Below are 14,451 nucleotides of genomic sequence, written 5' to 3' on the forward strand. Positions count from 1 at the left end.
GTGCCTAATGAAGGCAGTTGGTAATTGGGAGCCCCTCAGCTCAATAGAAGATCCTTCCAGATCGTGCTGCACTCTGGTGAGTTATAGGAATCTTGTAACTGTGTGGGAAGAACCTGCAGACAAATCCATGGCTCAGACCCTGCTGTTTTCCTATCTAAGATAGAGGTATAGAAACCCATGCAAGGAACATATTTCTGTGGGTTTTACTGTATAGAAACAATTATGAGAGTCACAGTCTTTGATGTTTTCAAGCATATCATCTTCAGACAGCATTCCCCACGAGGAGGCAAACTACTGTCTTTGGCCTGGAGTAACTAAATTACCTCTAAGAGTTAATATAATAGGATTGTACAATTACTTCTTGCTTTTTCATTTTATTTAATGAACTGAAAATACTGTGAAAAATGGGGATCTTTTACTTTCTCATGAAATTGGCAATATCATTCAATCATGCACTGGCAAATATCATTTGAACAGCCAAGCTTTCATTAGATTTAATCCACTTGCTCATCGGGTAATTACATACTGTTTCTATTTTACCAGAAACTTGGAATAGAAGAGAATAAATAAAACTGTAGCTCACCTCAACTCCAAAGGCAGTACCTGAAAGGAAAAATGGAGAGAGGAAAAAAAATCAAATTATTGATATGCACAGAATATATATGTAAAGCTTTTCATGGAAATGTTACATTCAGTAAGTGTTTGTTGACTAGTTTATCAGGTTTAGGAACACATGGAGTTTTACATTATGCCAGTAAATGGCCATGGGATGTATTAAAAGTTACTAGATAAATTTTCATTGCATTTCAGAGGGGAGATAAAACATCTGAGAGCATATGTATGAATCCATCCCTAAGATGTTACAGAGAAGTGATACAGGTACTTTCAATTCAGTACTCTTGGATTTTAAACTCTTCTGAGACACTTTGTATTTGACTTTCAAAAGTCTCGACATGCATGTTTAAAACAACTGTCAACCACCAGCACAGTCCATCTCCAAACACATCCTTCTCAGCTACCAGGAGAAGCACAGCAAACTTACTAGAGGTCCAATTTTTCATGTATATAACAGTTTTATCTTGCCTTTATACACAGGACTCCCATGTGGAAGCTCCTGCCCTGCACTAGGACTGCTCCTGCAGCAATTTCTCCTACAAACCCAGAAGAGAAAAACACTTGCCTGTATGAGGTTTGCTGAAACCTCAGCCTTGAAACCTAATTTCTTTTGCTACCCTCTCTCAGGAAGAGTATTTCTTTGGAACAAGGTTGCCCTCCATGTTGCAAGACCCAAAGACTTTTGCTGAAATGAAAATTCAGCTCTGATTTAGCTAGATATCAGCTGAAGAATCCCAAGAAATACTCACCCAAGCAGCAGCAAAGGGCTAGAGCTGCCCTCACAAAAGCACCCGTTATCTTCATGGCAGACAGGGATACTGCTCCAGTGCAGTCTGTGTGCTCTCTGTGCAGGAGGAAGATTGCAGGTTGGAGCAGGAATATATAGCACACCACACCAAGTGGTCCCACCTTATTAGCTAATGCTCTGAGCCTGTCATCATCATTCAACGCCAAAATTGTGTTTACCCAGCTCTAGATCTCTAGCTAATGATTGATACAAACGTGTATGCCAGGAAGGGGACTACATGTGGCTCCAGGTGAGCAGGCATTGTGCCAGGACCCCTCTCCTCCTGCCCCGCACTGGGCTGCCCCTCGCATGGCCGTGGCTTGTTGCAGGCTCACTTCTACCTTGTGTCTGGCTAAATGCAATTAGAACTTTCTCCTCCTTTATAGTCTTCAACTGAGCTGTCAACTGATGGCCAAAACCCTCATTATTTAACCTCAGAGTGTGATTTTGTACTCTTCATTGCTGTATTTCATCCCAGTTTGAGCCCAGGCAATTTCAGCCTAGAAGGTCACCCTGTGCTCTGCGGGAGGAATCCTGCTCTTCTCCTGTTTAAAGAACTCAGCTGTGCTCTGCTCCATGTGCCAACTTTTTCTGTACTGCAACAAGGAGCAAAAATATGAAGTTTGGTCCTAAAACCCATCATTTTGGCTGTTCACTGATAACTCCCATGGTACTCTCTGCTCATCTGCTACCACCTGCCCCAACACCAGTTCCTGACCCACCTCACTAAGTCTAAGTGATACCATCCCACAGGGCAGCAGGCCAAGTGCCTTTAATGTCTGCATAGACTAGATGTACTGTTTTTCCTTTACCTAGGAAGTCAGCCAACTTTGAAAAGATTGGTATTAGCCCACGCATGGTTTCCTTCCTGAAAATTCACTGTGTACGTTATCTCTTTATGCTTTATATCTTTAGTTTTCTTCAAACATCTCCTTAAGGTTTGCCCACTGTTAAGGTAGCAGAACTTAGATTGGTCCTGAACACTTTTTTCTTTTTCTTTTGTTCTTTATGAATGGAGGTTTTGGGCAATTCTTTGGGTTGGTCTCAATCATAGTCTTCTTAATTGGGATCCTAAATTCTCCAAGTTTCTCACTAACTTTTAGTCTTTCAAGTTCTGTACTTGGTAATCAAAATCCTTACTTGCAGGTCTATTTTTGACATAATTTAAACAGAGCAAGCTCATGTTGAATCATCTCAGTTTTATTTTCTAAGAGAAGGACATTTCCAACATCCTTCTCACTTGAAAAGCAAATCCACAATAACACAATTTTGGGGATTACCTAATGGAAAAATATTTGCTTTCATATCCAGGAGCTCTGCTAATATTAATAGTTTGCCGTGTGCATCTGCAAAGCTAAAGTCTTTCCATATGCCAACATTTCCAGCTCCATTAATCTCTAGCGACACTAGAGATCATCTCCTTAGTCACATACCTTGTTTTCATTCCTTCCCCCTGATGTTCTGCCCCATATTTCCTGCCCTTTTCTTTATCTCAGTTTCACCAAGTATCAAGGACTTCAGACCTTTGGACCAATGCAGGCCTTAGCTACAAGGACCTCTTTTCATTCCAATTACAATATCCATCTCTCAGGGCTTATTCCAGCCAAGACCAGCATCCATTAATGCTTCCTGGCAGAGGAAAATGTATCTTGACAACTTAATTGCCAGGCTCTGTAAAAGCTGTCATGGTCAAGCAAATTCCTGCCAATGTCCACAGTGATGACACCTGAACCTTATCGGAAAGGAAATATTATTTGCAAACCAAATCTGCACTTAAAGGAGATTGAGCATGTTCTGACAAGAGCAAAGCAATTCTCTTCCAACTAAGCTATTAAATTTGGGGAGTAGTTTGAAATGAGAGACAGAGTAAAGGGATAGAAGAGCAAACACCTGTCAAGGATCTAGAGAAGGAATTAAGATTTAGAAAACATCTCCACAGCTACAGCACGTATCTGCTGTCCCCTGCGTCAGCCGAGGTACACAGTGCTCAGCTTTGGGCTCCTGCCCTGTGCACGAGGAAGATCTGTGCTGTAACCCTACAAACAAGCTGTCTGCTTGTAGAGAGCAATTCAGCAAATCTCTTTCCACCAGGCATTTGTCCATCAGGACAGAGCCTTTCAGGACCTGAGCAGAAGGTGCAGTGCATCCTACCCACGCTGGACAGGGAGATCTTGGTTTGTGTTTACACCCTTGGGTTTGTGCAACCCCCACTCAGTGACAGTGTTGACATATACCTGTTTATTTTCCCTTGCTGCAAATCCCACTTGGCCAAGTAGTCCTGGACATGAGCACTCCACCCCTTTCTTCTGCTGCCTCTCCAGGTTAGTCCCAGTTGTGAATAATCTGTCACAATTCCTGCAGAATTCCACTGATACAGACCAAGAATGGAAGTGACACCTTTGAGGCAAGAAGGCAATAAAGCAAACTCATCTATTTTTTTGGGAAATATATGCAGAAATTGTCCATGCTTCCCATCCTCCAACCACATGGGCTGTGGTTACTACACTGAGCACTAAACTGCTTCTTTTGGGACCTTCCACCCCAAGGATGTGGGTTTGCAATTTGCAAGCAGTTGTATTTACATCTTATTGTTTTCAGTGAACAGCTTGGGTGGAGTTGCTCATACCTTCATGCAAGGGAAAGCATTCAAAGTTCTTGTGTTGCAGTTCCAGGGGGAGAGCTGATCAGCAGGAGGACTCTTATACCAGTCTGGAGCAGGGAGATCTGAAGGAAATGGCCTGGACAAGAGTTCCCTGTAGTAGGGATCTCCCTGTAGTAGGGAGACCCTTGCAGCAAAAGACAGATGTTCTAACAGATGCCAAACAAGAGCTCTAAAGAGAGAGCTAAAGAGGAAAGAGAGAGGCCCATTCACCAGCCCCCAGGGTAAAAGCAGATGGGCCATGGAGCAGAAATTATGAAAATCAAGACAAATAATGCTGAAACCCCCAGGTACCCAATGTGCAGCTGTTGCACAGTGGGACTGAGCATCACCAGGATGTAGGGAGTGCTAGAAAAGAGCTCTGCAGCAGATCCAGAGGGGCTTCTGTGCACAAATGGTGCCAGTCTCTCTATGTCACAACTCACTTATTATTTGAAGGAGCAAATGCCTCTAAATTCCAAGATTTCTGGCACTGTTTTCTGTGGCAGACTGTAATAGGTGCCCTGGCCAGAGCACACCCCGTGAGGCCATGCCAGGGCTCTCCCTCCCTGTGGCTGCAAGGGCAGCAGGGAGCTGGTGGGCAGAGCTCCCAGGCTCCAAATGAACAGAGTGCAGAGGTCTGAAGAACACCATGGTGAGTTCAAGGTCTGCCGAGGCATCTGCCAGAGTCAACAGTCCTCACTGTACACCAAGAGCAGCACTTGTACCTGCTGAAGCATTGCATAAGTTCCTGACACCTTCTACAAAAAGAGAAAAAAACCAGTAAGATTTAAGGTCCCTGCAGAGGTATTTTACCTCAAAACCCAACTGCACTGAGACCAAAGTGTCAGTTCATAACACCAGTTCTGCAAAACCTCAAGAACTGCTGTGAACCACATGGGGTCTGTGGCTATTGGCAAGCAACACCCTTAATAAAGTGTAATTTACAGCAAACTGAAGAGTCCCCAGAGCGCTGGTACCTTTCCAGTTTCATAGAGGACTGGCTTGGCCTCGTTACCATTTTAAAGGGCAAAACAAAGGGTAACCAAGAGCAAACATTATAAAAAGCGTAGTAAATCCCCAAACAACTTATGAGACTTAGCCTCTTTCTCCCCAGGACTAACAACATGTGGCATCCCTCATACCCCACTGGAGATCCACCACACACTGTGCCACACAGGACATTCCTCACTGAATGCTCCTTAGAGCAACCTGCAAAAGGGTTTCAAGAACAGAGAGGGTGGGCAGGCTGCCAGGAGCAGGATGGAGCCAGCACTGCTGCTAACAGCAGCACAGGCAGTTCTAGCAAGTCCCAGTCCTGTGCCTTCTCAGCAGACAGGCTTGGAATCTGATTAATGATCCCTTATCGCCAGCTGCGACTTTTGTGGATGTTAATTTCTGCTGGCAGCAGGAGAAATTCAGAAGGTGCTCAAATCCTGACAAAGAGGCTACTGGGGCACCGTCTTCATCAGTTCATTGCTTTTCAAGCACAGTTAATGCAGGTTTTATGGGTCATTATTTGAAAACTTAAATACTTGAAATCACTATAAATCACAGTAGCTTTCAAGTGCACTGATTTCTATTTGCAAGAGTTTATTTTAAGCCATAAATTATGCCCTGCTTTTAAGAAATCATGTAGATGGCCCTGTACATGATTTTAGCTGGAATCAGTGAGCAGACATCAGAGAACATTTTTGCTGTCTGACATTCATCATTCTCAGGCTGCATAAATAACATTCAAGAATGTACTTGTTTCATCACAGCTCACAGGCAAATTCTGCATCCCCCAAAACAGCTAACCAGTACCAAACTGGTGCCTCTCACCCTACATGACTCTACATGGTGAGGGGATTTTCCATGCAGAAAGAGGCAGTCATAATTGATTTCTATATCATAGAGTTTGCCTCACATTAAAAATCAGCATACAAAATATTAACAGCCACTTATGTAAGAGCCTGCTGATAATAAAATCAGCCTTTATTATTATCAGCTGCAATAAAACACGATGCATGCGTAAGCATTTTGAGAGTTTAAAATCAACTCTCATTAACTGCAGTAGGAAAAAAAGGATTTGATAACTTAATTGAAAAAATTCTATGTCTTTGGTGGGAGCAGAATTAATTGGCATTAGGTAAAATGCTGTCAAAATCTGAAAGAAAGTCACTCCAGCCTTATCTGCAACAGAAAGTATTTACAGATTAGGTCACAGCTAAAATGGACTCAAACATCGTGTATGTTCATTCAAGGTCTTCTGCAAATGTGCTGCAATGAAGTTTATACAAATAAAGGACATATTTGCTTAAGTAACCACTGTAAAAGAAAGTACAGGAAGTACGTGCAAACCACCAGCAGATTTCTCTTAACCCACCCTTGATGTCTCCTGGTTTGAAAGTTCCACCCCAATCCCAGATCCACTGACCCTAGAAAGCCAGGGGAACCCTTAGCTCAAAGACCTGGCATCAAAGACAAATCCTGACATTGCTTCATTCATCTTTACATAGTTTCAGAATACAAATGATTTAGAACCGTCTGCAAGTCACTTACACCTCAAAACAACAACACTACTCCCTAAAAAGCTTAAACCATTCCACCGCATGGAGCTTCACACTTCTCCACCTGCCCCAGCACCAGGACCCCAAAGGAATGACCCTTCTCTCCCTACAGGAGATAGGTGGGCACTGGCTGAGCCCTTGAGCCCACAGGGAAGTTCAGGCCAAGACAGAAAGGTGATCCAGAAGCAGATAGTGAAGGATGACCATGGACCACCTCAACAGCTAAACTTTCTGCACTGGCTCAAGGGTGCAATAAGTGCTTCTGCCCTTTCACAGCAAGAAACACTGCTGGCCAAATTCACACCTCCAGATCCAAGAGACCTCCTCAGCTGTGCCAGCTTCTGTGGGGCAGGGCTCAGCACACCATCTAACATGACCAGTCAAGGTGTATCTACTTCCCACCATTGCTCAAACCAAAGTGGCCAGATGAGAAGCATGAAAGAAGACACTTACTACAACATCTAAACTGCCAGCCCAAGAGATGGGATGCTTTAAAACCAATTTTTCCTCTAGGTTTCCAAATGTAAACCAATTAAATATCAAACAACCCTCTGAGGTAGGTAAGTATCTTTTAATGTTTGTTGTACAAGCAGGAGAAAAGGGCTGATAGGGCAGTGAAGTGATTAACCCAAAACCCCACAATGAGTCAGAGAGAACCTGACCCCCAGTCCCTCCTCACAAAACCCTAAGACCTCGTTCTTCCTCTTTGGGTCCAACATCTTCGCCAGGTATTTACAGCAGCTGGTGCACCTCAAGGTGCTTATTGCCTAAGGAGCACACAGTGTAAAGCTGGAGTGGGCACTCGTGTCCCTCCCGTGAGGCTTAGTGAAGAAAAGTGACATGAAGCTGATGAGTTATCTTTATTGTAGAAGCACGTTAAGACACAGTGAGGTGGCAGAGGCTGTAACAGCACGTGTGGGGCAGACCTAGGAACACACTGCTGGGTCCACACAACCTTTTGCCCTCCACCTGAGCAAGGATGGGCCACATTCACTGCAGAAGGGAATGAAGGCAGCTCTGGCAGTCCTGGGGACTCAGCAGCTCCCCTGATGCTTGACATCAACTCTTCCTTTACTTGCCCTAGGGAGACAAAAGGGAGAGAGTTTATTATTATAGTCCTAGAAGACAAAAGGACCTGAAAGACCATGAGGAAACCTTAAAGCTGTGATGCTCCCATGGTCTGCTGGGGCTCTGAGCCGCCCCTGCCTCCCTGTGATGGGGGACAGCAGCACACTGTTCTGTCAGCATCCTTCCCACTCTGACTGGAAAAAGAGCCAGGGAAAAAGGAGTGGGCAGAGCCCACTATTGCAAGCTCTCACAGGCTCAGCTCCACCATCCCATATATCTGCAGTGAGAGGGAAATGTCTACACAGCCCTCTACCCCAGCCCTGCATCTTATCCAGGCAATGTGGGACACTTCAAGCCTTGTGAAACACAACCCCCAAAGCACAGGTTGGCCAAGCAGGGGTAAGTCACTGCCCCTCTCTCCATACCTTTGGTTACAGCTGGTCCCTGGTGTTTGCTGGCAGATTGGACTCCACTACTTCTGGAAAGGAAGAGCAAAAAGTAAGTCCATCCCCAAGCTTGACCACAGCTGTGTGACACCAGTATCAGTGTGACACCCCCTCAGGCAGCACCACACAGGACAACTGCAGCAGAGCCTGGCACAAGGGCAGGCAGGTTGGGCCACTGCCAGCTGAGGAAAACAAGACTAATTTCAGGCCAAAGCTAGGTGCTTTCCACACCTGTTTTCTAACTGGGAAATGTCCTGCTTTTTTATTTTTTTCTTTTTCCTCCCTTTGCCACCTTAAAAGGCAGCATGGGAAAACTGAGAGCGTTATAAGAAACTGGGATTTGCCCATGGAAAACCTGAGAGTTATCAGTTATCAGTAACAGGTTTTAAAAAAAGAAGGAGAAACTGGATATCCCCTTTATTCCCTGACCTATTGACTAACGTGGGCAGACTGGTGACCACCACCTGGGTGATTTGTGGAGAAACCTTTGAATGAGTAAATGAACTGCGAGATATGAAGCATTAAAAGTCAAACGTGCTGGAAATACCCACAATCAATTCATCCATGTGACATAGCACTGCAGGACCTACCAGCCAGTTAGCTTAAAAAAAAAAAAAGAAAAAGATATCTAAACCCAAGACATCGACCTATATTTGTCATCAGTAAAGCAGAACAGGATCAAAGGAATTCAGTTACAGCACAGACCTCCCAGCAAAGGTGGCGAGATCCAATACTGGCCAGTGGGGATAGGCTCTCTCTGCAGCAAGTTTTTCCACCTCTGCCATGCACAAAAACACCCTTTAGTGTCAGATTTCTCTCAAACTACACCACTCCTTTCTACAAATACTCTTCCCTAATGGCCACCAGAGCAGCCAGAAATACCTAGAAATCCAACCGGAGCTTTGCAGGCAGGAGTGGATGCAGGCAGAGCTGCAAAGGGATGAGGAGGTTTGAACACACATTTTCTCAGGCAACCCAGCGCTCTCTATGGATAATTTAAAAATACAACTCAAGGAAATACAACATTTTTGGGGTAACAATTTCTTATCTTCCTCCAAAGCATTTCACATTCTGCACATTGCAACTCTCTAAACCCATTTCTGATGCCAAAAGCACTGCTGGAGCTGGTTTCCTCCGGGTTTTAGTAGCATATATTGAGAGTGCCTGAATCTTCAGTAGAAAGAAAAATTCATTATGCTGCAAGTGAGCATGAATTTCAGTGCTGAAAATAACATTGCTCTGTACATTGTTTATAAGCTTCCACAAATTTCTGGTCTGATTCTTCAGGTGACATAGTAAATGTAAAGAATAAATCATTACCTGTGGGGGCTTTTGTTTGGCTTTGCTTGCCCCAAGGAAAAAGCTTATCACTTTCCCTTTTAATTGCATCCAACTCTCCTTGGAATACTTAACATAGCTACAAGCTGACTGAGTTTCAGTAAATAGCATTCCCCCTCTAATTGCTATGGCTTGAGAGCTGTAACCACTTGGTGAAACATGAAACAGTAAGGAATTCCAGACCAGACACAGTTTTGTGGGAATCCTCTCTATTTTTTAGTTGCCATGGTGTGCCCAATCTTACCTGTCTTGGGCAGCATGAGCACACTCACTAACAGACTCATGTAGTGCCCAGTCTTCCCTGTGCCCCCAGAATTCACAAGCCAACACTGGTTCCACCTCACTTAAGATCAAGACATGAAGTAAGATCACAGGCAACATGATGTCTCTGTGCACTACAATCTCTTCAGCTTTCAACTTTATGCTACTAAAACCCGGAGGAAACCAGCTCCAGCAGTGCTTTCGGCATCAGAAATGGGTTTAAAAAGCTGCAATGTGCAGAATGTGAAGTTTAGAGCACTCTGTTGCTTTACAGAAGAGAGAAAAAGGAGATGGGATGTTTAGTTCTTAGTGTTTTGGGGATCTGTTGGCATCCTGACACTGAGCAGAGAAAAGTAGAACACTATGGCACGATGGCTATCTCATGTCCCATAACTCTTTGTTGCCTACGAACACATGGACACCACATTCATATCCGGAAGCCAAAGCTCCTATCCAAAACAGAACTCCTTTGGCTGTTTCAATATTTGGATTGTCTACAGGTTTGGAGCAGGAACAAATCTATTTCCCTGGGGATGAGCATTCAGTTTCTCAAGAGTTCATGCCAATGAGGACAGTCCTCCCTGGGTGTCACAGGACATCCTGTGCACTCGAGACACAAATTGGGAGACCCTGGCTGCAAAAAATGTGCTGGAAACCATCAAGCTTCCCACTAGTGGAAAGACAAAGCACAACTGAGAAATGTTTAACTCATCTGCTATGTGGGATTGCACAAGATGTCAAGGCTCAAGACCTTTCCCAGAAGTATGCCACCTAGTGAAAAGTTCTCCCAACCATCTCCCTGGATATTATTTGGGGAATAAGCCTTTTATGGTTTATGAAGTTCTGGTCTTTCTAGCCATACCAAGGACCCATGAGGAAAGTCTGGTGTTTTCCAAGACACATCACTCTCCTACCACACAGACTGGGCAAAACATGGAGACTGTGCCCAGGTTATATATTAAATCCAAGTCTGAAGCTATATGTAAACACCTGGACTATGAGCAGCCACTCCTGGAGTTTTAACAATCCTGCCACAGATGCAGAGGCCAGGTTGGCTCGCCAGCAGGCACGTGGAGCGAAAAATGGGATGCTACACACAGACAAGAGGTACCTTTTTCTCCATCTCTCAGCAACATTCCACTCCAGATTAAAAAAAAAAATTAAAAAATATGGAGGTTCTAATCTCTCTCCTCCCTCCCAGCCAGCTGCACCACATGGCTGAAGAGCAGCTGCAGAGCACAGCTTTAATTAGCCCAGTGTTAACTGAATTAACAAGTTAACTCTGTAAGTTAACCTGCCAGCAGGGTCAAGGTGTGGACCCCCAGTTATGGCTGGGCAGCTTGTGACTGACTGCCAGCTATCTCACATTCCTCACTCCCCATTGTGGCTGCCTGGATCAGGTCCCCACAGGCTGAGACAGTGCCAACAAGGGAGTTTCACCAGGGCAAAGGGAAAGACTGATGTTTCTGCAGCCCAGCCATGGCATGTCACTTACCACTTCAGGGGCAGGATTTTGGCATTCTCCTCGATAGTTTACCGTGATGTAGTTTGAAGCTCTTCTGCAAAGGGAGGACAAGACATTGCTTATTATTCACTTCCAATGCCACAGCTCGCTGCCATCGGCATGAGAGTCCTCTGTGGATTCCTTAATACTTTGATGCTACTTCCAATATGATGGCATTTATTACTCCCTAAACAGTCTTAGGATTGGGCAGAAAGGGAATAGGGGACCGTGGCAACTTGTGTATCTTAATTAGCTGTCATCAGATTAATCTCAGGCATTTTGATCTATGTTTGCTTAACAGCAAGGCACCAAGGACACACTCGATAGTGAGTCATGATGTATCAAAACAAACACTGTTCTGCAAAAGACACTCGGGAATGGTGGATGGCCCTGTATTACTGAAATCTCTCCGCCTACTCACATGGCAGCTGAACACAAGTCACATTCATTTTTGTATGTTTTCCCATCAGTGCCACAGACTGGTTGTGAGGATTCGCTGCAGAAAATCCTTCCACCCTTTACCCCATGCAGGATTCGATCACAGTCCAGCTGAAGAGAGAAAAAAAAAAAAATCGCATTTGGTGCTGGTTCACTTACAAGACCTTCCTTCATGTGTACTTGATAATGCTCGCAAACAAAGACTTGCATGGGGCCCCTCTGCCCTGTAGCATGTCCATCACAACGCTAGCCAGACCAGGCTTGGAAAGAAATAATCTCTTGTTGGGTTGGCCAATCAAGCTTTTGGGGACAGAGCCCTCATGCCCTACTCATCTGATCTACCTCAACACTATGGTCCAGGACAGGTTTTATTTCTCTCACCACAAGACAAAATCTACCTGTTTCTAGTCCTCATTATCAAGGTTTCAATACTATTTCATCTCCAAGAATGAAGATGAAACCCATTGGCCAAACCGAAGGGAAAACGTCTCGAGCAGACTGGCGCTGCCCGAGGGCGGTGCGACACGCAGCACAACTCGACGCCCACTGCATCGAGAGACACGAGTGTATCTGAGCAGCTATGACTAATGAGGGGTGCCCTCTTCTTCCCTCTCAAGCGTGGCAACGGGAACATTTAGACACAGTTTTCCTTATGAGCTACACGTGGCACCAACCAGGACAAACTCACAGCACAAGGAGTGACCTTCGGGGACTCTAAAAAGCCTCTCGCACCCTCCGAGCAGAACGGGGCAGGTGTTTGTAGCGTCATAGCAGATTTCCAACAGCAGAGGTCAGGGATAGCACAGCCTGTTCCCTGGCATGCATAGCCCCTTCCCCAGCCCCGCCGCCCACCGCGGCTCCAGGCATTGAAAAAGACCGAGAAGGAGGAGTGACTAATGGGTTCCCATCCCTATCTCCAGGTACTACCAAACATGTTGCAACGACTGTAAATGGTGCAATGGGACTGAGAAGACATTCCACCTCCTGTTCCACCTGGAGATGCAGCATTTAGTGCCAAATGATGGTTTATTAACAGCCCTACGGGATGGGAAGTACCACAGGGAAGGAAGATTTCATGCCAGGTGGCACAGGGGGTTTTGGTGAGGTTGAGGTGCTGTGATAACACTTCCTTGGTTAAACGTCACTTGCTAATTTCAGTAATGTGCTGCTTCCTCCCTCATCTGGGTAATTATCAGTGACGTGAAAGCAGACAATGCTGACCTTTGCAATCCTCTGCTAGATGCCTTCCTACGCACCAGGCATTGCTGCCTGGACCACTGCCCAGGGCACTGGTGGCCTCTCCACCAGCAGCCCCACGTATCACAGGTGTCAGCAGTCAGTGCCACCACTCCTTTGGCTCTGGGGAATTCTCTGTGCAAAACCCACAGGTGGCCTTGGAAAGAGGAGAGGAGCACATCTGCTCTCTGATTCACCTCTCGGACAGGCTCATCAACATCCACTCCTCCTCCGGAGCTACCAGAAAATACCACTAAGCCCTGAGGCAGACTGGCCTTATTACACACCTTATGCTTCCTCTGGAATGCATCAAAATCTCTGTACCTGAACTACCTAGCAGGTTTGTAATTCAAACATCCCCCTTTTCTAAAAGCAGTCAGCGACAGAAGCTTCAGAGAGAATTAAGGCAGTTGGTAGTAAGGTCCCTCCAACCTCATAGAGACATATTTCCTATCTCTTCCAAAATGTTATTTAAATTACTGTACGCAAATGCTGGAGGAATCAAAACATCAGGTAATTTTTTTTAACCATCCTACCTCTTGACAACACTCTGTGACAGTGAGATCCACAGTTTAGTCACCCTTTTTACAGTAACTTATTTTCTCTTATTAGTTTCATATTTTCCACATTTAGCTTTGCTGGAACTATTCCATTTTCTTTTCATGAGGAGGGAGAGCAGTCACCCCCACCTTCCTCCCACATTATTCCATGCATGGTTGTCATCTATCACTCAGTGTCTCCCCCCTAACCATTTCCTCCCCCTGCCAACCTTGTCCTCATCCCCTGGTCAGCTCCATCACCCCACTCTGGCCATGGCCTTTATCTCAGCACCTTTCCAGCATGTGGGGGTGGCACTCACCCCACCACCTTTGGCTACACATGGGGCAAACTTCCAGCCTGAGCTCTAGACCAACACCCCCACAGCTGATGTACTTCAATAAGGAGCCAAGCCCTTCCCTCTGCTTCAGTGCCAGGTGATACAGGGCCCAGCATGGTGTACAGATGCTTTCAGTCATTCAAACCATTCCAAGGACACAGGGCTAAGGGAGAAGCTTTAGGGTCAGAGCAAGAACAGGTGCAGCTGCTGGAAAAGGAGCTGGCAGGGCCTCAACACTGGCAGAGGAGCATCCCATGGCAGAAGTCCCTGTTTCTGCCCACACAGCTGTCATGCAAAGTGCAGGAAGTGGGTTTACCATCTGGGAGTCATTGGAGTCTCTGCTCTGTGTCTTGCGACCAGGTGCCCGGTTGCAGTTCCTACCACGCTGAGCTGTGTTTCCTTGTGGACTGGCAGAGAGAGCAAAGATAAAGTTCATTACATTACCCCTCCCAAACAGGGGGAGCATGATGCAAACCCACCTCAGACCCCCACAGCTCTCAGGGAGCTGTTTCCCCTATGGCATCCACATACAAAATGGGATAGAAGAGGGGAACAACCCCCCAGTCACATGCTAACAGAGAGACAGCTAACAGCAGGACACAACCTTGCCCTGTGCTCAGCCCAAATGCACCACAATCCCAGACCTCTGCACCCCCACCTCTACTGGCATCACTTGGTGCAAGAATCCTTG

The 14,451-nt window shown here is 45.6% G+C and overlaps 1 protein-coding gene across 1 annotated transcript in view; it reads right to left on the reverse strand.

Annotated features, from left to right (window-relative positions):
* The window catches only part of SPINK5 (serine peptidase inhibitor, Kazal type 5), a 10,801-nt gene extending 9,382 nt beyond the window's left edge, over positions 1–1,419 (reverse strand). The window contains exons 1-2 of the mRNA XM_009079684.1: positions 1,365–1,419; positions 584–603 (exon numbers count right to left, since the gene is read on the reverse strand). Of these exons, the coding sequence (XP_009077932.1) occupies positions 584–603; positions 1,365–1,419 (75 nt within the window). The remainder of the gene's footprint in view (positions 1–583; positions 604–1,364) is intronic.
* Positions 1,420–14,451: the final 13,032 nt, after the last annotated feature.

The sequence above is a fragment of the Acanthisitta chloris genome, unplaced genomic scaffold (genome assembly GCF_000695815.1).
Source record: "Acanthisitta chloris isolate BGI_N310 unplaced genomic scaffold, ASM69581v1 scaffold7068, whole genome shotgun sequence".
NCBI classification, from domain to species: domain Eukaryota; kingdom Metazoa; phylum Chordata; class Aves; order Passeriformes; family Acanthisittidae; genus Acanthisitta; species Acanthisitta chloris.